Source organism: Calidris pugnax, unplaced genomic scaffold, assembly GCF_001431845.1.
Source record: "Calidris pugnax isolate Ruff unplaced genomic scaffold, ASM143184v1 scaffold50, whole genome shotgun sequence".
Lineage (NCBI taxonomy): Eukaryota > Metazoa > Chordata > Aves > Charadriiformes > Scolopacidae > Calidris > Calidris pugnax.
This window is the reverse complement of record NW_015090780.1, coordinates 3,986,623-4,011,584: the sequence shown is the minus strand read 5'-3', so window position 1 is coordinate 4,011,584 and position 24,962 is coordinate 3,986,623. Positions and strand designations below refer to the sequence as shown.

Sequence of the window (24,962 nt, the reverse complement as noted above, 5' to 3'; positions counted from 1 at the left end):
TCATAAATACACATGCATAGAATCATAGAATTGCTGAGGTTGGAAGGGACCTTTCAGACCATCGAGTCCAACCACCAACCCAACAGTGACAAAACCATCACTAACCCATGTCCCTCACACCACGTCTGCCCGGCTTTTAAATCCCTCCAGGGATGGCAACTCCACCCCTTCCCTGAGCAGCCCATTCCAAGGCTTAATAAACCTTTCATTGTAGAAATTTTCCCTACTCTCCAATCTGACCCTCCCCTGGTGCAACTTGAGGCCGTTTCCTCTTGTCCCATCGCCTGTTCCTTGGGAGCAGAGACCGACCCCCCCTGGCTACACCCTCCTTTCAGGGAGTTGTAAAAAGCGATAATGTCTACCCTCAGATTACACCCTCCTTTCAGGGAGTTGTAAAGAGCGATAGTGTCTACCCTCAGAAAACTTTTTTGTTATCAATATTTAATAAATTATGATTCTTAATGAAGTTAGGAAACACCAAGTATTTTAAGAACAGCACATTGTGTATGAGAATTGTGTTTGAGCAGGACAGCAAACAGCAAACTCCTCCTTCCCAGGGCACAGCACAGGGCATGGATTCGCCCTCATCTGCAGTCCTGGAGATACACATTTTGAGTGAGTCAGTGCCAAGAGCTCTTCTCATGCTGACTGTACCCTGCAGCACTGGACAAGTCACTTTTCTGTATGGTACAACTATTTTTTAAAATAATAGTAATATCATGCTGACTGTACCCTGCAGCACTGGACAAGTCACTTTTCTGTATGGTACAACTAATGGTTTTTTAACATAATAGTAATAAAGAAGGAGTGCTTTAAAACTTTTACAGAAATCAAAATTAATACTTTGACAGCTGTCAAAACTCAAGTGACCTGTCTTCACTGCGTAAATTGTATGGTTCTACTAAAAGTTTACCATTTCAAGACCACCAGTTCACAGAGCTGCATGTTTCCTCTCTACCCTCTGATCTGTGTTCATGTACACACACACACACACACACACACAGAGGGACAGGGGAATGACCAGCAGACTCCACCTCACTCCCCATCTTACCGTGGCCGCGGTGGAGGTCGCCGTTGTCCCTTGCACTGTTCTCTGAGGAGTTCCAGTTTGTACAGCCGTCGCTGTCCCCAACGTGGTGGTCTGTGCAGTGCCACCCAGAACAATCTGAGGCTGCAGAGAGAAAAAGCATAACGTTATTTTACCTGGAACATACCAAAACCTGGTTTCCTGACCCGTCAAACAGAAACTGAGCCGTGGGAGAGCAGAACATCTCTCCCAGCTCCTGGAAAGAGAAGTTACAAACCTGGCGTCTGCTGCAGGGGAAAGAAAGAGCCACCAGATGGCACAAAACACTACACATTCAACCCCCAAATCCCAAAAGTTGATTAAGAATTGCACGGTTTTTGGTTACTGAATAAAACGGCAAAATAACACCACAAACATTAGCCTTGTACACCGTGGTTTCAAAACGCAACTAAAGCAAGTACTAAATTTCGGTGAATGAAATAGCTTTTTTTGCCTGTTCCCTTAAATGCCACTTTCAAAGGGAGGCATTTCTAAAAAGGCAGGACAGACACAGGAGCTCAGATCTTACGAAGGTCTTTCGGATGAACAAAAGGACAAAATGTTGGATAAAACATTTTTCTTGTTTTGTAGACAAGTTGGTGAATCCAAGTAGGAATAGCACCTTTAAAGCATCAACACTATAAACAAGCACTTTTTATGTACAGAGCTCATTCATGGACTTCCAACACAGTCTGAAAACTAACGACAACCTGATCAGAGACAGTAATTCTTACCAAGCAAAAGCTAGCTCTCAGAATTTTAAAAAATCATTTGTAAACTTGCTCTTTATGTAGAAATGCACAAAATAAGAGGCTCCAGTGCTGCCAAAGCTAACTTTCATTGCTATTTGGGGAGACAGAAAAGGAGACAAGGATTTAATTTGTCTCATTTTTTGAAATCAGGATAAATGAAGCCCATGGTATGCTCATTACAGCAAAAAATATGCAGATGGAATGACTTTTTTTTGTCCACTATAACAGCAGTGCAAATTAAGGAGACTCAGTTAGGTAAATTAACTCTTAGATCTGGAACGATCACTGGCATAGGCAAAGGCTCTGCGAGGGGAAAAAGGTTAACTGGATGCATAGCAAAACCTGCATGTTTTAAATTAAAACTCTCTAATCCTGTCTACTCAAAGGATGAAGAAAGCACAATGAAACAGATTAGGCGACAGCAATCATATTGTATCACTGTTGCCTGGAAGCCATGGGGAGAATTTCACACTTTTGCACGATGTTTTAAACTCACACCACCACCCCTCAAAAAAAAAAAAAAGTCAAAAAAAAATTAAAAAATCCACAAGAAAGCGTAGCGTTAACACAGAGCAGGCGATTAGAGGAGAGCCCACATACTAAGACACCACTATTTATCCTTGAGTTATCAGAATCTCCCTGAGTACACAGACCAAAGCAGAGACTCAGAAGGCTTGTGGAAGAGAAGGCTCTTCTTTTGTAATTGGAAATCTTGCTGCAGAATTGAGAGGACTAAGATCCATCACAGGAACGACATCACAGCTCCAAATCCAAAGGGAACTGGTGTCACTTTCTTGAGGCAGAAAGCATAAAGCTATTTCATTTTAGTCAGTTCTGTGATTATAGAAACTAATAACAAGATATCTTTAAGTATATATGCATATAGAGATATATTATATAGGTATAATATAAAATAATAATAATATAGCTATAAAAAATAGACATATATATCCAAAACATACAGTAAATTGAGATCTGCAAATGTTTTAGAAAGGATAATCCAGAAGGTATTTCTCCCATGCACTTAGCAACTGTATTTCCTGTATTTTTGGCAGTCTCAAGCAGGTTTTCAGCTCGTCTTAACAACTGATGTATCTCACATACACAGTACTTTTCTACAAACTCACTTGCACAACCGGAGGACGCTGTAGCGTTGTTGTGGGTTGCACTGTTGTTTGAGCCTGAGACACTTGCTTGATAATAGTAGTTGGTGTCACCTGTCGTGCAATAATTGGCGTTCCTGGAGCCTGAGGAAGAGGAAAAAAACCCAAACAAATTAGTTCTTATATTTAAATACAATCTACTTTATCCAGTATTTGTCTCTGGATAGTTGCCATTATTACAGATACAAAAGAATGCATCTGGACCACTGTAAAACTGTAAGGACTTTTAGTCTTCATGGAACTGTGGTGATCTCAGCATGCATACACCCATAGCCACTTCTTTTAGTTTTATAAAGAATAAGGATTCTTTAGGGAAAAAGAGTTCTCCATGTTAACCATATATGGTCTTGAAGAGTCTTCCTTATATCAAACAGTTTTAAACTCAATGCCATTCAGCTAGGTAAAAATATTTTTGATGAGTAACAGCCAAACTCTAACAGAATTAGGAACAAAACGCAATGCCTATGCCACGTGGAAAAGCCTGTGCAGCACCAGTTTCATCAACGGTGTCTTCCAATCATTAAAATCAACACCTTACTGTCTGGTGGATTCTCCACAGGAAAAAAAACCCCTTACAGTTCTTAACACTACACATTGCTGCACCAACCTGCACGGTGGATATCTGGACTGGAGGAGCACTGGTAGGTGTAGCAGGACGAGGAGTCAGAGTATTCTGAGGCTGAGACTGGGCATGTGCCTGTGCCTGCATCTGCGCCAGGGCTTGTTGGGGGATCATCAGCAACTGCCCGTTCTCGCTGCGCACGAGCACCATGCCTGTTAAAGAAGAGATTGGTCAAGAAACACACATCCTTTTCCAAGAGGAAAGAAGATCTTTTTTTTTTTTTTTTTTTTTTTAATCCAAGTTGGATACATACCACATTACTGTGCTGCTTAAGGACTACACAGCTAACAGAAGTGCTTTAAAATAAAAGCAAGATACTCAGCTGCTTTATCACATTTTGTATAGAATGGCTTAATTACAGAAATACTCCTTCTCTATCAAAATGCTCAGAATGGTGTGCATCAGAACACACAATAACTGTATTCGCCCCAATCAAAACAATCCCGTGACTAGAGGTTAAAATCAGCAATCATGTAATAAAGAGCAGGTAGGATTATTAAGAAATTTGTTTCATGAAACACTGCAAATAAAACAAAACCTTGGCAAGATTCTTGTTAGTTTTTCTTTAAGAGAGGAAAAAAAAATAATCAAATATAGGCTTCACCATCAACAGGAACACAATTGTCTCAGTTCTGAATTAATTTCCCATAACAAATTCAGTAATGAAAGTGGCCATAAAATCATAATCTTTCTCATGTGCATCTGCAACAGGCTGCACTGTGCCATGTTTCACCCCAAAAGAAAGATAAAATGGAGAGGGAAATGAGGCTGTGGTTCCCTGCCTGGTGACTCAGACCAATACACCGAACCCCAGCAGGCGGCTGCAGGGAACGGGGCTCCAACAGGCAGATTTTCAGATGACATTCTCTCTGTCTTGAAGGCACAAACAGGAGCTGGACAACATGAACTGGTTTCCAAGGGCTCATTCATTCCGCACGCCCCAGTCAGTCCACGAGAGCCTCAGGACCTCATCAGCTCTGAAAAAAGCCACCAAAGGAAGCAAACTGGCACTGGGAATGAGTTAGCCTTTTGCAGCAACAAGCTACAGGGGGAAACCGCCACGGAAACCAAGAGGCACTACTGAAATCACAAAGTTTTTCTAAAGTGTTGTTCAGTGAATAAAAAGCCTACGCAGGCTCCCCGACGGTGTCTGGGGATCTGGACTGTGCCATCTCAGACCACAACTTCTTCAAAAGAACAAGCTTTTATTTGCTTTTCTATTCAGATATGCTGAAATGTTTACAGACAACTTCTTAAACAGTTGTCTCGGACTGATTGAAAACCAGTGTTAAACTGCAAAATTCCACATACTGATTTCTACAAAAATGAATTTGAAAGAAAACCAGATGATATTAGTGGATTTGCCTCTAGTTTTTTCCTCACCTTCTCTACATTAACTCTCTCTTAATGAAGCAGAGTCACACAGAGACGTTAAACTAGTTTACAGCAAAAAGGTGACTTTCCATTGCGACTTATTTAGAAGCGCTAAGCTGGGACCGCGATGTGCTATGGGCAAGAGTTATATCTAGAAACAAATATTCTCAAACTGCTTTTCTGTAGGAATGGAAGAGGGGGGAAAGCTTATTTCTAATCTTGCAAACTGTAGAAATAAATACTCTTTGTTTAGCTATCAAGTCCAAAACACCATTTTCCAAACCATCCCAAAATGTAAGGTCTTTTTGCCTGTAACTTGCGCAGGGTCAAAGCCTTTTCATCAGAATAGCAAAGCCACCCCCCACCCCCTGGCTTCCAAGTTATAAACCTCCATAGTGAATGCAGAGCTTGATCCTGTCACCTGCTCGTCAGAACCATCACAACCTTCTCACCATCAGCCTCAAGCTACAGGGGCTATTGACAAAAACAGACAAATTAAATGTTTTAAAGACTAGAGAACGACCTGCTACTACATCAAGCTAATTCCTGCGCAGATAGAACCTGGCAGCCTCTTCCAACATGCAAACATAAAATCTTGGGAAATGAACTCAAGTTGCCCATTTTTGTCTTCCTTCGTAACAACGAGCTAAAGAAGCTCAACACTGAGTCAGTGGAAATCTTCAATGTTATTATAATTGGAAACAGGAGTACAGTGGAAGTCTGATTAGAGGACTATTTTCAAGTCAACACCAAATATTAAGGCTTGTTGATTACCATTTAATTTCTAGCAACTGAAAAAGCCCAATGCAACTGTATATATGCCTGTGCTTTCATAAGCCCTTCAATACCACAGAATGGTACTGACATCCCATAAACTTTTTTCTTAAAATTCACTATCTTGGGGGTTCCCCAAGATATTCTAGGGCTAACGTACCATCCAAATTCTTTAGAGTTATGCATTTTTTCCTCCGAAGAGATACTAACTCTAGTTTTGGGTTTGGGGAAGGGGGTGGTTTGTTTTTTAAACTTCTCTCTCAGTGTAGAAGTGAGGAATTTGGAAGTGCTGACCCAAAGCAGCTCAGTGGTGTGGGAGAACCTTCACAGCACCAGACCCACAGCTCTGGGTACCTGTCAATACGCAGAATGGATCTGCACCACAATAACCACAAAATGCAGGTTGAGTACCCCTGGAGAGCAAGCGCATCATCTGAACAATGAAATATCCTCCCCAAGCTACACACAGAATTAGAACATGCCTACACATTAACACAGCACAACTGCCGAAACAGACAGCTGAAAAGCATATTAATGTGAGATTAAGGAAACATATCAAGAAAGTTCAATTTTTAGCAGCAGATAGGCAAAACAATCATTTGTAATTCAAACCCTGACTCCAAGCACTATCCTGCTAGATTTCTCACTACGGGAAGCCTGAACCTTCCCTCAAGTATTGAGGACATAATAAGAAAGTAATTCACACAAAGCTACATTCATATCTGTCGCTGTTTAAATGGTTCTTTTATACTGCACTCGTGTTTGATATACAGTTATTTTCAATTTATACAGTTTCTAACGTGTCTTTAAGTTAAGGTCTACCAACAATGAACTTTGTTACTGAAATTTCCATGCAGAAATTCATCAGTAATAGTGTGTGGGCAAGTAATTTTTGACCGAGCACTTGAGACCCCTCCAGCCTTGTCGAGAACCCTGTAAAAAAGGAGCTGGAGCCTCTCACTCCCCTTCTTTCCCCCCAGCCCAACTAGAGACTCTTTTCCAACCCAATTAGCTAAAAAAGAAACTCACTAACCCAAAACTATACCCAAGCTGGCATTAAGTAGATTTTCAGTGAAGTTCAGAAAGCTCATTGGAGCTAACTTGATTAAGAATTAAAAAGAAAGTCTCATTTATTTTATGCTTCTAAACAAAGTCACTGTAGGACGATCCCAGCCCTTCTCTCCATACATACATTAACCATCTCTCAGCTGGTTCATTCATTCCAGTGGAAAAAAGGAGGGGCCAACAGCCACACGGGTAGAAAAATATTGTTTCTTTCTCTTATGTTTTAAAACTTACATTTTAAATATTTAAGTACAGGTAAGTACCATAATCTCAAACTCCACTGCATAAGACTATGAACCAGATTAAAAATGACGATCGGGTACCAGAAGACAGCCAGAACTGCACCAAGGTAGCTCACTTTTCTCATTAGATTCAGCAACATATTTAAAGTAAGAATGAAAAGTATCTTTCTGTTTCAAGCTTGCCATCCAGGTTTTTGTTCCACAAAGTAATGAACTGCTACTTGAGACAGAACAGCTAATAAAGATCAGTGGAAACGTTCAATTAGAAAAAGGTGACAACACAACTTGGCCATTTTAAATTTCTCTCTGCCTTCTTTTTCCTAGAAAGTCCGATCACGTGAACTCCAAAATCATATTCACTATTAAAAATGCAAACATTCAAGCATTCTTTCCAAGTCTCTCATTAAAAAACTAATTAAAATTAAAATTAATTACTATTTTTGTTAGAAGTTGGAGGCTTAACAGAATCTTGAAAGAGGCTCATATTTTAGTTTGAATAAACAATTTATCACAGCTCCAAATGAAGGATTAACAGAATTGAGTTGGTTTTGTCCTTATGCCGAAAGGACTTGTTCTCCTGAGGAGTGCAGTGGTCATCTCCTGTGTTCTTCTTGTGGAGACCTCCTCAGATTCCCCCTATTTTCCAGAGTGTTTGGATGGAAAAGTTCATTACTATACAATGTATCTGCATGATTCTACACTGTGTCGTCTCTGCCTCTTGCAATTTTATTTCCATTTGCTAATGGCACTTCCATTTACAAAGTATTATGCTTTGGGGTTGTTTTGTTTGTTGGGTTTGGTTTTTTTAAATTAATAAAACTTGCAAAATCATGCACTGGAATAAAAAGTGGAGACCTCTGGCCATACGATATGTCAGGAAAACACAAACCAGGCTGTTTTCTAATGCCTTCCTCTTCTCTCTTTGAAACATGGCTTGGTTTAGCAAAGACGAAAGAAAAAGAATTATCAGAATAATAAAGGAAGGAGAATAAATAGATATTTTGTAGCGTTTGCAGACCACTCTGATGATCTGTGGAACTCCAAAGACTTATGGCTTTCTTGCTAGAGAACCTGTACATCCAAAGAATCCAAACCAAAAGAGTTTCCCGTTTTGTTACCAGTATTCATTGGGAAATCTAGATTAATAATATTTATAGGAGTTGGACTTCCCAATGACAGAGTTAAAATTTTCTGCAGATATAGCAGATGCTGTCAGAGGCAATACAGAGCCCAGGAAATTGTCACCTCTACCAATCACACGTAGCAGGCAGCCTAATCCAGATCAATTCAGAACCATTACTAAGGAACCCAGACCTTTGGTAAATTTCTTTTTTAGTAGCTGAGACACGACAGAAGAATTAATGGATGTATAATCTTGAAATTGCATGGAGGATACCCCTTTCCAGTCTCCTGAGGAAATTCTCCAAGTAAAAAAGTAACTGAACTTTATTTCCAGAGAAGAGGTGGGGTCAGGGAGAGCTGTCAGGCAGCAAAGAATCACCGTCAATACATACACACTGATGCTCCACGCCTGAAAGAATAACTAGAGGATTGATGCTTCTGGTGTAGGAAATCAAAGTCCTTACAAACATCTCTAGAAATGAGGATTATTGATCATAAAGTCCACCGACATCCGACAAATCTTCAAATCCTAACTAGATCTGCCAGGAAAGTTCACTAAGAGGTTATCTTAATGTCAAAGCAGTTTGCTCCTTAACCTCTCAAGCACATCCTCATTTGTGGCAAGATGCCGCAAACATTTGACACGGCAGAAGAATCAGATGGTAATCATAAGCAGGCTGTGCCTTACTAGCAGAAGAAAGCTTTATTATAGGATCCCTTCTGTATTGTCACAAGAGATTCTGTTGCAGCAAAAAGAAAAGCAAGTGTCTGTAAGGTTTGCAAGCTGGTATCATGCACACCACAAAAACCATGTAAAGCAAAGGGGATGAGTCAATGCTCTGTAGATGGTTGGATCAGGCCATAGAGGGACCCTGGAATGACAAAACCTTTATAGAAGAACAGTGTCTCTAAGATTTTCCCAAATCAAAAAAGACAATATACTGGGTAGACAGCTGGAGAGAAGGATAACTGCCTATCCAAACTCCAGAAGAACCCTCAGCAGAAGAGATATATAGTGTCCCCTATTGCAGAAAAGGAAAAGATAACCTGGTGTAACATCAGCCCAACAATCCACCATCCCTCCTCTTTTCACAACAAACTCCAGAAGAACCCTCAGCAGAAGAGAGATATAGTGTCCCCTATTGTAGAAAAGGAAATGATAACCTGGTGCAACATCAGCCCAACAATCCACCATCCCTCCTCTTTTCACAACTGACCCACCTGGAAAAGTTCTCACTCTACAGGAACAAAAGGCCAGGAAAAGAGGGAAGAACTTATCAAAGTCTACTAGTCCTCACTAGCTCCAGGAAAATCTGAGTAATTAAGAGCATCTTCCCTAACACATGACAACTTTTAGCAGATTCAGAACTATTTATATATGTCAAAGAAGAGCATCTGTAATAAACCAGCGTGTAGCAGCTCATGAAGGCCAATCTATCACCAGCTCCTGAGAAACAGTGATTACAAATCAAGACAGAACTTCAAATGGCAACACAGCTGTTACTGAAACACATCATTTTGTACCCGATGAGAGATGTGCACCACCACATTACATGCACTGTCTTAGTCTAGGTGATTTGAACTTTACCTCACAGGTGATCTGTGCTGTGAAAATCCAGAAAAAACGTCCACTTGAACCTCCTTCCCAAAATCTTTGACACTGTCAGTGATGCGGGCTCTCGAGCTTCATGAAGAAATGTGGTTGGTTTGTGACTTCTGTAGAAGTGTCTGCTCCCCAAGGAGAGGTACAGTGCTTATGGAGAAGTCTATATGGTGCAGGTATTGGCTGCTGCAAACAAGCCAGCTGAAAACGAGCCCACCACTGTCACAGAATCATAGAATAGACCCATAGAATTGTCTGGGTTGGAAGGGACCTTTAAGATCATCGAGTCCAACCATCAACCTAACTCTGATAAAACCATCACTAACCCATGTCTCTAAGCACTATGGCAACCCAGCTTTTAAATCCCTCCAGGGATGGTGCCTCAACCCCTTCCCCGGGCAGCCCATTCCAAGGCTTAACGACCCTTCCAGTGTAAAAATTTTTCCTAATATCCAATCTGACCCTCCCCTGGTGCAACTTGAGGCCACATATCTGTGCCTTCCCCTGATCCAGATGTGCTTGCAGATGAGCTCAGCCCCATGAGGACAGGCACAGAGTTTTGGACAAGAACTTACTACAGAGCTACAAAAGCACATCACTCCTTTCACTTTTCAACTCGTGTCACGCTGGAATTAAGTCAAGTTTTACCCAGATACAATGCCTAAAGTTTTGGTAGAGCATTAGTTCACTACAGCATTCCACTTCATTTGCCTATCATCACCCTCCCCACACGCCCCATCTGCACACACAAATTATAATTAACGGTTATGGTCTGGGAAATACTAATTCTTGAACAGCTGATTTACAATTATTGCCAAGGTAGATGAAAGATACGCTCTCAAAAAAGGAATCCTGACTGCAATGCACAGAAATGTGTTTTGGACAGACCAAGTACACACGTTCACATTATGAAAAAATTGCTTCTGTTTTTTCTTAGTTAAGAGTCAAAAGACCAAAGAGGCTCAACTTCACAGTGAAAGCTTTTGCTTACTCTCATGACGGAAGAATTCGAACTACAGAACTCAATTGTACTGTGTAAAACGTGAAGCAGTGAATCATTTGTAAAATATTGATTCACAAGTCTTAAGAATATAGTTAAAGTAATAATGACATCCTGGAGTGCCAGAAAGGCACTGTATTTAACAGTGATCCCGTATGGAAAATCCTACCTGCACAGCTGAAAGTGTGTAAGAAGTGTTCTGGGAAATATGTCATTTTAGACAGCAACAATTGACAAACGCTTCAACAACGTGATCTGAGACTATTCTGACTTTTCTGGAAAGCTCTGTTCCTTGAAAGTGTGTTAACATTCCTTTCTAGGTGAGCATACAAAGCCAGAGCACCAGAGTACGCTCTCAAACTGCAACCCCATCACCACCCAGATCTGCCTTCAGTCTCATGCAGAAAGAACTAAGAAACACTATCAAGAGCTAAACCAATTACTTTAATTATTGATCTCAAAGTGATTCAGATTTAGCTCTACCATTAATTTCAATATACTTACATCAAACAATAATGCAGTTACACCAAAATGGGATTTGTTTTTGAGAAAGGAAGACACAAAATAAAGTGTTGCTAATTCTTTTGATCTGCTATGCTAAATAGGAGACTTTAAAACTCAACTACTCCGTGTTTCTGGCAAACAGTCTGTCTGTCCCAAGGCATATCAACATCAGTGCTGTTCAAGCACCTGATGAAATGGGCATGGAGAAGCTATTTGGCATTTACCACAGGCTGCACACAAATACTTTGAGGAGTAACGCATTAAATCCACCTGATCTTCCTTCAAAAACCAACACCCCCAAACAACTAAGTACATGAAATCCATAAAAAACACATTTCTTTTTTGTCCTCACTGTGAATGCCCTGCTCTGGGTATATATCCTTTGTAATTTTAGCAGTGACAAAACCCTTTGCTGATGCCACCCTTTCACCTGGAGCTGGGGACCTGACGTTAGATAATTCCACCGAGGGAGAGCGACCCGGGGGCAGCCGCAGCAGAAACGCTCCCTTCAAACCCTCCTCTGCAGGAACAGCCTCCGATTTTACGACTCTCTCGCTGCCCATACAGAAGTTACTTTGCTTTGAGAAGAAGCCAAACACTACGCCTCAAATACAAACTACCACCGTGGACATGATATTACACGTCACTTGGCTGATAGCAACATCTATTAAGTAGCATTACTTTCTCAGTTAGTCTGAGCACAGAAATACAAGTATTTTCACACCTGTAAGCTTCAACACAGAAAGCTTTGAAACAATATCAAGTCCAGTTTTGATTTTTACTAACCATCAAATGCACAGTCCTGAGTAATGACTAAGCTTAATGACTGGGTATGACTAACACTTAAAAATAATTAGTGCCTTCTCTCCCCCTCCTCCATGGAGGAGAGGGAAGGACAGAAAACCAAATGATACATTGGGAAAAAGGAAGAATGGAAGGAAATAAGGGGTTGAAGTTCACGGCGTGAGCACTCACCTCGTCTCTCAGTTCACCCTGAATTCTACTGCAAACATGACTGTACATCTATTTATTAAAAACTAACAGCTCCTTGTGCTTTTCTGTGAACTTTGTGAACTTCTGAGAGTTTAGTCACTCTCAGCCTCCCTCCTCCAGATCTCTTCTTCTGATCTCCTCCACCGACCCCTCAGCAGACCCTCTCCTGGTCCCCCCCATCGCCCCTCTGGCCGTGGGTGCTGCTCCACCGACCCCTCAGCAGACCCTCTCCTGGTCCCCCCCATGGCCTCCCTGGCCGTGGGTGCCACAGTCCCCAGTGCTGCTCCTGGGAGTGGGGACCCGTGACTCAGGTGAGTCCAACTGGTCCCACTCGCCGCACCGCCGCTCACGCTCAACGCACCTCATGTCATTACATCCTGCAACAGGCACTAAATTAACCCTCCCTTAGAAAAATACTTGATTAATAAACTGAAGGAAGGCGTGAAGACGGCTTAGTACAGCCGTGCTGCCCCCCCAAACCATTTCAGAAAGATGAGAGCACGGCACCACACCTCAGTTCTTTGCTGTTGTTCATACTCTCATATCTAAAACAGACATTTTTCGACCAAATCTGTACTGGTTGTCTGTACAGAGTCTATCCAGCATCTGCTTTATTTTGCACAAAAGTACTGTGATGGCTTTTAACAGTTCCAAGTACTCTCAGAGGCATATATCAATCAAGCTATACAGTCCCCAGTGCTGCTCCTGGGAGTGGGGACCCGTGACTCATGTGAGTCCAACTGGTCCCACTCGCCGCACCGCCGCTCACGCTCAACGCACCTCATGTCATTACATCCTGCAACAGGCACTAAATTAACCCTCCCTTAGAAAAATATTTGATTAATAAACTGAAGGAAGGCGTGAAGACGGCTTAGTACAGCCGTGCTGCCCCCCCAAACCATTTCAGAAAGATGAGAGCACGGCACCACACCTCAGTTCTTTGCTGTTGTTCATACTCTCATATCTAAAACAGACATTTTTCGACCAAATCTGTACTGGTTATCTGTACAGAGTCTATCCAGCATCTGCTTTATTTTGCACAAAAGTACTGTGATGGCTTTTAACAGTTCCAAGTACTCTCAGAGGCATATATCAATCAAGCTATAATGATAAGTTAGACCATTTTTACTAGAAACTTACTTGATTCGATACAAATCTTAAAACAGCCACGCTAGCCATGCAGAATAATACCACACACTGATGTGAGTTTTATGTTACTGGTTGTCTAGGTACTGGTTACAATGTGTTACTGAAAAAAAAAATAGTTTGGTAATGCACTTTAAGGAAAAAAGCATCAAAATTAAAAGATACACGGTGTTCATAATTTACAGTTCACATTTATAAACAGAGTTCTACACTCACAGGAAGTTACTCAATTTTTATCAATATACTTTCCCAAATCCCACAATAAGAGCTTGGCAACTGAGTCGAACCCTGCACTAAATCCTGTACAAATACACAGTAAAAGGACTGTCCCTCGGCAAAAGGATTTATAACCTATTTATGCACTTTGCTGAGAATCAGCCTTTTATGTTCAAAGTGTAACTTTCTGATCACTGGCAATACAAGTACAGAAACTCATCTTTTTAAAATGTTATTTCTAGCCTGACAACAGTTCCAGAGTCAAAGATTATCAGTGTTTGTACAATGCCTTAAGACCACTCTGAGGTGCTGAGCGCTGCCTGTGCAGATCCCACCGCAGAAACAGGACGCAGCTCTATCAGTTCCTGATGATTATTGACAATCTATACCATTATATAGTGATGATAATCAAGGTTTTGTTTCCACCAAAAAAAAAAATCCTGCATTTAAAAAAATCCTTAGTTAAAGGCATAAATGAGGCTTCCTGGATAATTATTGCAGTTTAGAGTAAGTATTACCCTAAAGACAAGAGAAGAAAATTACTCCACGACAGGAGGTTTGTGGTGAAAACTTGGCTTTCGGTTCCTCGGTACCTCCAGAAGCACACCAGCATTTCTGGAAGGAAATTACCATAGGATAGAACTGGGATAAAAGTTTGCAGATTAAACTGAGATAAAACTGTCCTAAGAGGTTGTTTAAAAAAAAAAAAAAAAAAAAAATCATTTGCTCTATTCATGTGTCCATGGCCTGAATGAAAAAAAGCCTCATCCGATTTGAAATATGAGTGACCACGGTCCTTACACCTGTTTCAGTACAGCCTGGTCAGTTTTTATGCTTCTCTCAACAGTTGAGCTGGAAATGGGACTATTTTGCCACAGTAATTTAAATTTAGTGGTACAATCTCCAGAGTGGATATAACTGTATCTTTGTAAAAGATGCTTATTGTGTAAACTATTTTCCTTCTCTTCTGAGGAAGCAGGATGCAAGAGGGCTGATACCACAAAAACTGTATCCAGATGAGAAAGGTTTCACAGCTTTCAAGAAACCTGTACCAGTATAAATAGACTACAACTTCTTGCATTTAGGCAAGACCATAACTAGTTTAAAACCACATTCCAGTTAATGCATTAGCAACTTAGCACCAAACCTAAAGCCTGCACATCCCCACAGCGTGCAGCCCGTCCCCGGACACAGCTGGACGGAGGCTGCGGCCCCAAATTGCACCGGGGAAACTTTGGAAACATCCACAGATCCCACAGCTCTCTCTGCATCCACAGATCCCACAGCTCTCTCTGCACGGGGACATCCCTGTGGCTGGGCACAGAAAAAGCCCATCATAGCTTGTGAGCTCCACATATTCTCTGAGAGTTTGGCCTTCCTTCACATCCAGCTTTACTGTTCCTAATACAACTGACAAAGCTGTCTACTAAGTACCTCTCAAAATTCCTTCCTAAAGCCTTCTCTTTAACATCACACAATGACAGCAAATTGAAGGAGAAGATTAAAACAGATACATGGAGTTACAAACACTCTAAGTTTCAACACAGAGAACAATCCTGACCAGGGTAGTCATTTTCAGGTAAAAATGACGATTTCAAGTATTTCTGACAAAAATTACACATAGTAACAAGAAAATGTTTAACATACCGTGCTCTTAAGTGACTTCTATGCCCAGGTCCTACCAAGCAGGCTCTTGGTGTCTGCCCAGGCAGATTTTAGGAGAACAGAAAGCTAGAACCACGAGCCAATCTCTTCTCTTTCCTAAAACCCGCTCAGGCTAATATCAGTATTTTCAACTGACTCCCTGAACTACTTCATCCTTTTTTTTTTCTTTTTTTTTTTAGGATTCTATTTAAATATCATTTCCCAAAACAGAGAAGACAAACATTAGTAAGAGTTTTCATACACCAAAACATTTTATTTGAAGAATTTGTGGTACTTACTAATTTGTGTCTTATCAGTGCCCAAAACTGTTGCATTTTCATTTCTGATTGCTAACTTTGCTGCAGCATCCTATGTTAGCAAGTGATTCAAATCCTGGGCAGCATCCAAATTTGAGGTCCTCAAACCAGGAGGCTGCATTTTACAAGTAACCTGCAGAGATTTCCATGGATGGAAAAACTCATGTAGCTCACTGAGCATAGAAACATCACGGAACTTCTAGAGTAGCAAAGTGCAAAATGGCTCAAAAGAGAAAAATCACTCACCTCTGGTCATTGACCAACAACTTCAATCATAAGCCTAGAGATACCCAAAAAAACCCCAGAAAGACCACAATCTGAAGGGCAGATAGGCACATGAAAGAAATCCATACATGCTCTTCCAAAGGGTGCTGGGAATAACAGTATTTTCCATAAGAGAACTCAACAATAGGTAGTCAAAGTTAAGAGCTTTCACAGCTTAATGGAATGACGATTATATACCCACTAGATCCCATCACTCAAAGAGCCACCCTTATCAGATGTGCAAAACGAGGCATTGGTTTGCCTCATGATGCTCATTTTAACACAACCAACAAAAAAGTCCTATCACACAGCTCTCCCAGTCCCAGGTTCTTTGGGGGTACAAAGCCAAACACGCAGGATTCCTCTATTATGAAAGTTGCAATAAGAACAAACACAACTTCCAGTCTGGCGACATATGGCAGATCTGATGTAGCAGATTTCAAATAAAGCAGAATGTTCCTTTTGCTGATACATGATTTGAACAGAAAATCCACCCCTCACCCAGAAGAGCTCTGCAGAAGAGATCCACAGTTATCTTTCAGAAAGAGAGATACCACTTTAGGTGCCAACTATAGGACTCCCAAGCTCTAATCTTGGCAAAATATCGATTCCCTCATGGCCTTGGGCAAGTCAGAACTTCTCTGACTTGCTCTTTCCCCCAGCTCTAAAGCAGGGTTCATACTACTTTATTTACCAACCACACAGGCATGTTGCGAGGATTAAGTTTTGTAAAATGCTTTGAAAGTGAAAACATGCTACAAGGAGCCTCCTATTATCATTGTGCATTACAGACATTATTTTTAACAAAATGCAGCCATGCCAACACAGTTAACAGGCATAATATTGGCAGCACACGCAACATACAGGGAAACCATCGTCAGGATATGTTTGAACTCGCTTGCTAGTCAGTGAGAAATAGAAACAACTACATTCCACTACTTCATAGTATTTCTTCTGTTCCTTCCCATGTTTCTTGCATTATGGAAATCTGTAGATTTCCTCATCTATTTATATTCCTGCTTACTTTAGGCACTTCTGGGGTACGTTTCAAGCACAAAGTAACCCAAAGCCTGCCACATTCAGTATGAGCAAGTACCACAAACTGTTTTACAGTGAAAAGACTGTCTGATTCTTCCCAGCCTTTTCTCCTTTTTCTATTTGCTTTCTTTTGCTCAAACCTTTGCCTTACACTGCAACCCCTTACTGAAGGAAACGGAGCTGAGGCAGCTATTTTTCAGTGACTCCAGCTCCAAAAGGTATGACTGCTCCAGTCAAAAGGACCTGAGCCCACACTTCAAGGATGCAATCAGGGAGTTTTCCCACCCTAAAACCACTATAATCAAGGCTTAAGTTAGAATCCTTCTTGGGTAGCTAAAACCAGCTAAAAATCATCAGTTTCTATAAAACTTAAGGTTCCCTTTAACACCAAGTAAAGTTTCCAGACTCTAAAGGCCATGAAGAAAACTTTGAATGTGCAAATAGATGTAGTTCATCCTCCAGCACCAACATTCTTCCAGGTACCCTTTACTTCTAGAAAGCACCAACAGTAAGTTTAAACCAGCTGTGGAGGTGACTTGCATTAACACTGCTCAGAACTCTGGAACATTCCATTTTTAAAGAAGCTCCTCCAGTTTCACAGCTGGGAAATGGTCCACCTTGTAGTCACCACAGAACTGGCACGCGAGATGCCACCAGAAAGCAAGCGATGAAGAAGTCCAATCTCATCCCCTGTCATCACCTACTGGCTGATCCAACCGAGTTTTGTGAAAGTAATAAAGAAGTTTTATTATTAGATACAAAGCAAAACCAATCAGTGATAGCAGTTCTCCTACAGCTGCACAACTGCAATACTGACTGCTAAGGAGAATACTGGCCATGATGACAGGGGTAAAAAAAATTTATACATAAGGACAACCTCTCCTATCTGCTATCTTCAAACAGGACTGCATGCCACAGGATCTTCTTTATTCAGGGGAAAAAAAAAAAAAAAAGCTAGTCTTTAGGAGAATTTGCTAGGTTGATCCTAAGTACTAACATTCACTCAGAAGGTAAAAGGGAAGAAAGGAGGGGGAGAGGGGGAAGTGAAGGTTTCTAGATTTCAGTTTCACCTAAACTAGGAGGGAAAACTGTCCAGACCCACCAGCTCTATACTATTGTTACTGAGTACCTTCAGTACCCTCCCCAATCTGCTCCTTTGTTCAAGCAGGCACCTTAAAAGCTTGTTATGAAATGCTTGTACATAAAAACAAAGCAGAAGAGAGTAACAACAGCAAGGATCCACAAGAACAGAAACCAAATCTTTGATCCCGCCAAGTTGACGATACCGGGAAAGCAAGCATAGCTCAGAGACCATGGCTCTGGAATTGTATTACAGCCTTGCTGGAGAACACAATATTTTGAAAAGTGACTTTAAAGTGCACAAGTCCTGTCATTTAACAAGATGATTCTACCATGTGCCAGCGATAACCTCTAAACACTTTACAAACTCTTACATTGCAAAAGGTTAATCTGAGGGCATAATCTCAGTTTTCTGCAGACGGTTCTGAGCACCTGTAACAGAAGAACACTGACCTAATGCTTCAACAGACCCAGCAATTCTCCTGCCTCTTACCACACTATTGCACGCAACACATTTCATATTGAAGTATGAAGTACTCCAAAACAACTTCCTACAATTTATTTTCAGTCACAGTTTCAAAAGATGTTGCATCTTTAAAGTAGCATTGTGTAACTTGTGTTCCTGCCCCCTAGAAAATTATCTGCCAATATTTTCTTGTCTTTTCTAAGAAGTTATAAATAAGGTTATTTTTGGACCTTCATTACCCAGATCTGTCCAACTGGACCACAAAGTTCCAAACATGGGCTCCTGAAGAAAAGACTAAGCACGATAGTCCTTGTCCTCAATGATGTCAGTAGTGGAAAACTATGAGAAATGCAGTTTCTTTGAGAAGCAAGAATCCAGAATCCAGTGAGGTCACAATAACTACTGCCCATTAGCTCTTCAGCACCTCTAATTTCATCAGTCAATGTTTGCTACACAATCACCTTGATGTGATACAAAGTATTACTCTAAAAGTCATCTATTTTAAAGAGCATGGATCAAGCTATTTTCCCCATGCTCTCTATAACAGAACACGTGAAACCTTTCAAGGTTTCTAATTTTCAAGTTGCAGGTTAATAACAGTTACTGACATTTTATATTCTGCTTTCCAGACATATGAAACTGTAACTGGATTTTGGAAAACTAGAAACAGTAATTCAGGAGAAGAAAATAACTATAAAACACACACTGCTTATTGGTCAAATCTTCCATAAGGATGTTCTTTCTAAGTGTTTGTAAATCTTGGTGTAAAAAGCCACATATGCAGTGTATGATCTCAATCTATTTCATGTACTAAGTCTTACAAACTCTCATTAGAATACGCTACTAACTTTTACAGACACAAACTTGTGCATGCAAATTTGATGCACAGAGTAGACGTGCAGCACACAAACGCTGCAGGTGCAGCTCCGGACTACCACTGCCTTCAAAAATCTGGCCTGTGACACCGTAATTTGAAATATAATTTCAAAAGCAGAGTCATCTATTGTGCTTTCACTATGAACGAGTACGTCCTCTGCTAAAGACTAAAGCGGTTGCTTGTGGCTCGACCCTCCAAGGTGCTCAGCCCTTGAACCTGGGAGATGTTTGTGAGAGCTCAACATCCACCAGCTCAAGTGTTCTGTAAGAAATGCTTTATGCAAAACATTCTCAAAGTTGGCTACTTTCACAAGATATACACGCAAACCAAAGCAATTTCAAAAGAAATCTGTTCCACTAAAAAAAAAAATCCTTTCCAATATTAAGTCTGTCTCATCATGCAAGAGCCCAATTTCCAATTTCTACGTATTCCGCCCTGTAGACTGACTTACTTTAAGAGTCAGGCCATTCTTTTGAAGTTATAAATATTTTTAAAAGTGTAGGACAGACAAGAAAAGTGCTTAATAAAAAACCTCAAGTGTTTAGAACCTATATTGTTCTACTTTGATCTACGGAGACCTCCAAAGGAGCAATTTATGGTCCAATTACGCTTAAGGACTGGCAACGCCGCTTTTAAGAGCAACACATTTCAGTATGGTATGGCACTTGGAAAACATCAGCTACCTGGAAAAAAGGTCCCACTGGACTCAACAGGAGTATTTTTCCCATAATCAGGTTTATAATGCAGTATTAGTGAAAGTGTAGGTATACATGGCAATAGTCTGTAAACCAGAAAATTCCTTTGATACACTGTGGCAATAAATAAATAAATGAGGCTTTTCCAGCCTATCAATTTACAAGCTTCAAATTAAGCACTGGGATTTTAAGATCTGCGTTTTAGGGCTATTTTTTTTTAAATTAGCAACGTGTGTCATTCAAATTAATCATCTAGGAAATAATCTTCTGCACAAAAAAAAATAATGAGGAATATTTACGCCAGTTAGAACTTAAGATACATAGAGCGTCTGACAGACTTCACCAAACTACATGGCATCATGTACCATAAATAGAATATTACACAAAAAGGTGGTGTGTAGTAACAGAGTCTGGTTTCTGATCTACCTTCTGTGACAGGTGCATTGCTCTAAGGTTGGGCAGGAGTTTCAATAGATGTATTTTGACAAAGACCAATTGAAATAGAAGATACACAACCACCGCTGATTTCATCCGGTACTAGTAGTAAAATTTAATTAGCTGTTCTTTGTACATGGCCCTGAAAAAGGCGAATAGTAAGAATACAGCTACTACTATATATTAGAAAAAAAACAGGAAACTATGTGTAGGTTCACACGAGTATTTTTCAGTTAAAAATGAAACTGCATGTAATTACAAGCCTGGTTCAAAACAGCAGCAAATATATAATCTTAAATCTCCAAATCTAGGATATTCAAGGAGGGACAGAACCGTTCTCAGGAAAGAACTGCTTCTCATCCTGCTTTTCACTCACCCACTGAGTTCAGGACTAGATTCCTCGTCCAGAGATGCTCAGCACTAAGCATGAGACGAGCTACTACAAAAGCTGCAACCCCAGACACAACAGGGTGAGGTAAGGACAGAGGAAGGCTGCCTTTTGTATCAGGCTCCAGCGACTAAAAAGATCATCAGAAACTCACAGATTGGAAGCTTACAAGTCAGACTTTGAAGGTATTTAAAGCAAAAGAAGGTAGTTTTCTTGTGTTGTATCTGCTGCTTCTCTATTCATGAGAGCTCTGTGGTACTGGGGGCATGCAGGGACAGGGAGGGAACTGAACAGCACGTGAAGGTTATACGAACTACTGACAACCCCCCCTTAAAAGTCAAAATACCTTGCGTGAGAATGAAATAGCAACATTTCACTCGATAATATTCCATTGTCACGCTTTGGCAGTTTGCAGCTTCATCTACGCTCACATTGTAACAAAGACACTATGCAGAATTATTTTCAAATTATTACTGCTGAAAAGACTTTTTGGTCACCCAAGATCATACGCTGAGCAGTGGAATGCTACTATTCTACTACTCAAAACCAGATGATTCTCATTGTTAAACATAACGCCTTTTCCACAATTCACAATTAAAACAGCAAGAAATCTTATTTGGATACCTTCCTTCCTGCAAGAAATGCACTTCCAAAACAAAACCCTTCAATCCTTTTACTCACCTGGTGGTAACTGAAAATTCTGAATGTTAGTTGGATTCTGAGGTGGCTGAGGCAAACGAGGTGCTAAAACTGTAGGAGTCAAAGTTGCTCTGATCCCACTCGTGGTTGCTGTTGGAGTCCTCGGCAGACTTTGTGCCACCGTGTTGGCAGTGCCTTTAGCCATTCCCGTGGGGGTGCCAGGGGCTGCGGGAGGTATCCCACCAGGATTGGGAGCAACATTGGAGAGCCCAGCTTGCATAGTTTGCCCAATAATCATGTTACCCCCTGTAGTACTGGGCTGGCCGGCAGTAGCCAGCGTCTGCTGCTGGGATACTGCCTGGACGATAGTTTTAGGAGACTCGGATTTGATGACCTGTGTGGCAGGAGCTGCTGGCACAGTGGAACCAGACTGGCTGTTCACAAGCGACGTCTGGAGGGAAACTCCAGATCCCACAGTGGCCGTAGCAACAGCAGGAAAACTCCCCACACTGATGGTTGAATTGATCACAGTATTGCTCCCGTTTTGAGTGGCTGCACCAGCTGCAGCCACCGTGGGTCCTGCTGTGTGAATGGGTGGCCTCACCAGCGTCACCGTGGGCGCCCCAGTTCCGATGCTCGGCGGTGGCTGCGAGGAGATAACTGTGGGCGAGGAGGAAGATGCAGAGGACACAGCAGTATTAAGGAAAGAAGTCTGGATGACAGTGTTGGAAGCCGACGGCAAAACAGCGTTAACAGTATTTCCTTTCCCCACAGATCCAGGTCCATTGTTAACAAGAGGGGCAACAGCAGGCGCAGAAGCGGGGTTAGCGGTCACCGGAGTCCCAGCGAAAGCAGCACCTCCTGTGTGGTGAGAGTTCATCACCACGTTACTCCCATTCAAAGTTTGCACTGTCGTGGTCCCAATCTTGCCATTCCTGGTGGACAAGGCAGTCGCCATGGTGCTGATAACCACCGATTTGCCCTGACCCAGGGTCCCTGGAGCAGCAGTGACTTCAGATCCTCCTGCTGCTGCAGTGGTGGTGCTGGTGCTCGTTGTGGTGGCTCCATCCAGAGCTGAAGTCTGGGACCTGGTGTTATGATTAATCACGCCCCCTTGCACTCCTCCTGCTCCTGCAAAACAACAACAAGGTTAAGCAGAGAGAATGAGCAAGAAGAGAAGTCCAGCAAAGACAGAACGTCCTTCCTCATCACCAAGTCTTCTCCGTCTCCCAGGCTGCCTGCCTGGAGCCAAGAAAACAGGACAGCGCGCAAACTGAAGGTGGCTTTGAAGACAGTATCTTGAAGCCTCCAATTTCCCACCCGAGAGTGTCAGATCCAATATTAATCGTAACACCCCTAATTTCAACAGTACAGTAAGACAAAATGGAGAAAACAGATTTGATATGAACCGAGGGAAGGGAGGAGGAAGACCACCTTAGACCCCTTCCCCATTCTAGAGCCTGCCACCACATTTAGCAACAGGACCGCAACTGCAAGGAGGGAAAAATGGCAATGGAAGAGGTGTTAATAAGACATATTCCCTATCCCCACACACGTTACCCTCTAATCCTTTCATCTCCTACTGAGCAAGTCAGTTAGATCAGGAGGCTCAACAACAGCAAAATATGAAAAAGTGAAAGGAAAAAAACGTCAGCCTGGCGAGATAAGAAGTACTGCAAGGCCTGGAGTAGGTTACCAGAAGACTTCTCCACTGTATTACAGAATTTGTTCTTCAGATGTGAAGTTCCCTCAGCCAGAGACAGTTAAAAATAAATAAATAAAAAGCAAAGCTGGTTTTGAGAAGGGACAAGATGATGTAGCTTCTTGTCCTGAATAATCCTCGTGCCCCTCGATGAGGCCTGGTGTTATCACAAGTACAATCACACACAGTCCATGTCCTGGCCCTAAGGAGACAGAAATGGGAAAAGAATAGCGACAGACAGACATGGAGAAGCATGTTATAAGGGTTAAGGAGATCCTCCTCGAAGAGCTTCATTAATCACGACAGAAGGTCTGTAATATCTTCTTACACTTCAGCAACAAGAAAGAAAGCGAAAAAAAAAAAAAATAAAAAAAATAGGGGGAGGGGAGGAATTGCAGAGAGATTCTGGGGAGACATTTTTTTTAATTCCCCTGAAAAACAGCTTCCCTCCATCCTCATGCCGTGAGCCCTCAGTCCCAGCCTCCGCACTATTCCCCTACGAGCTTCCCAAGGGGAAGAGGGGGAATATTCCCGGGCAGCTCCGGGGGAGAAGCCAGGGTACAAGGTGGGGTGCTGTGGCCTGAATTCCCCCCCTTCCCGGGACCCGGTGTTGTGACAACCCCCCCTTGAGGGCAGAGGAGGAATGAGAGGTGTGGGATGCCCCCCTCCAAGCCCCTGGAACAAGGGAGAAAAGGGGGGGAGAAGAAGATTCGGGCAGGCAGATATTGGGGGGGGGGAAGCATTTTGAGGGACTTCCTCCCCTTGAAATCCCCCCTCGCTTCCTCCTCTACAGGAAATAGGTGTCATGATTAATAACACCCCCCTGCACTTCAGCAACAGAGAAGGGGGAGGGGAAGGAGCATTTACACAGACAGCTAAGGCGGCATTATCGAGAGGGAATCCCCCCCATAACCTCCACCCCCGGGAAGGGAAGGGGAGCAGCCGGGGACGGCCCGGGAGGCACGGCCGTTACGCGGGGGGTGGGCTCTGCCTCCCTCGGCCCCCCGAGCCGAAGAGAGCCCCTCCACACTCCGGCAAGGAGGGCAGGAAAAGCCGAGGGGGACCGGCAGAGTCGGGGACGGGCTCTGCCGGCTGGTGCTGCGGGGAGGCTGCCCCCACACATGATAAAACACCCTCTCGTAAGCAGAGGCGAGGAGGGAAAATAAAGGGGAGGGAGCAGAGGCGCGGATACACACCGAGGGGGGCATGATGAGGGGAGGCTCTCCCCCAGATGATCGATACCACCCTTTGCACTCCCGCTCCTGCCACAACGAGAAGGAGGAGAGAGGGAAAAGGGGGGAAAGCAGTGAGGGAAGGAGCAGCCGGAGCTGGGGAGTGGGGGGAGGGGAGGGCCCCTCTCCCTCAGAGCCCCCCACCCCTGCCCATGTTACCTGCTTTTGTGATCTCTGGGGCACTCAGTCCCATCTTGCTGCTGCTGCTGCTCTCTGTTTGGGCATTAGCATTGCCTCCTACTACTACTCCTCCAGGGCTAGGGCTAGGGCTGCTGCTGCTACTGCTGCTGCTCACAACATGGTTCCCCAGCAGCCCCCCAGCGGCCCTCAGGGGCTCCTGCGCCTTGTGGTGCTGGTGGTGGTGGCCGGAGGCCGCCAGCTGGGACTCCAGGGAGCCCACCAGGTCGCTCACCACCTTCTCATCCACCTCCGTGTTCAGGAAAACCTCATCCAGCAGATCCGAGCCCGCCGCCATCTTTTTTTTGGAGGGTTCCTGTGAGCTGCTCCCTCCTCCCCCCCCTCCCCTTCCACTCCTCCCGCCCT

The 24,962-nt window shown here is 42.6% G+C and overlaps 1 protein-coding gene across 1 annotated transcript in view; it reads right to left on the bottom strand.

Annotated features, from left to right (window-relative positions):
* Positions 1-24,909, bottom strand: part of TAF4 (TATA-box binding protein associated factor 4) — a 37,964-nt gene extending 13,055 nt beyond the window's left edge. Inside the window, exons 1-5 of the mRNA XM_014957144.1 lie at positions 24,579-24,909; positions 21,528-22,616; positions 3,589-3,755; positions 2,946-3,065; positions 1,052-1,171 (exon numbers count right to left, since the gene is read on the bottom strand). Of these exons, the coding sequence (XP_014812630.1) occupies positions 1,052-1,171; positions 2,946-3,065; positions 3,589-3,755; positions 21,528-22,616; positions 24,579-24,894 (1,812 nt within the window). The 5' untranslated portion in view covers positions 24,895-24,909. The remainder of the gene's footprint in view (positions 1-1,051; positions 1,172-2,945; positions 3,066-3,588; positions 3,756-21,527; positions 22,617-24,578) is intronic.
* Between the last annotated feature and the right edge of the window lie 53 nt (positions 24,910-24,962).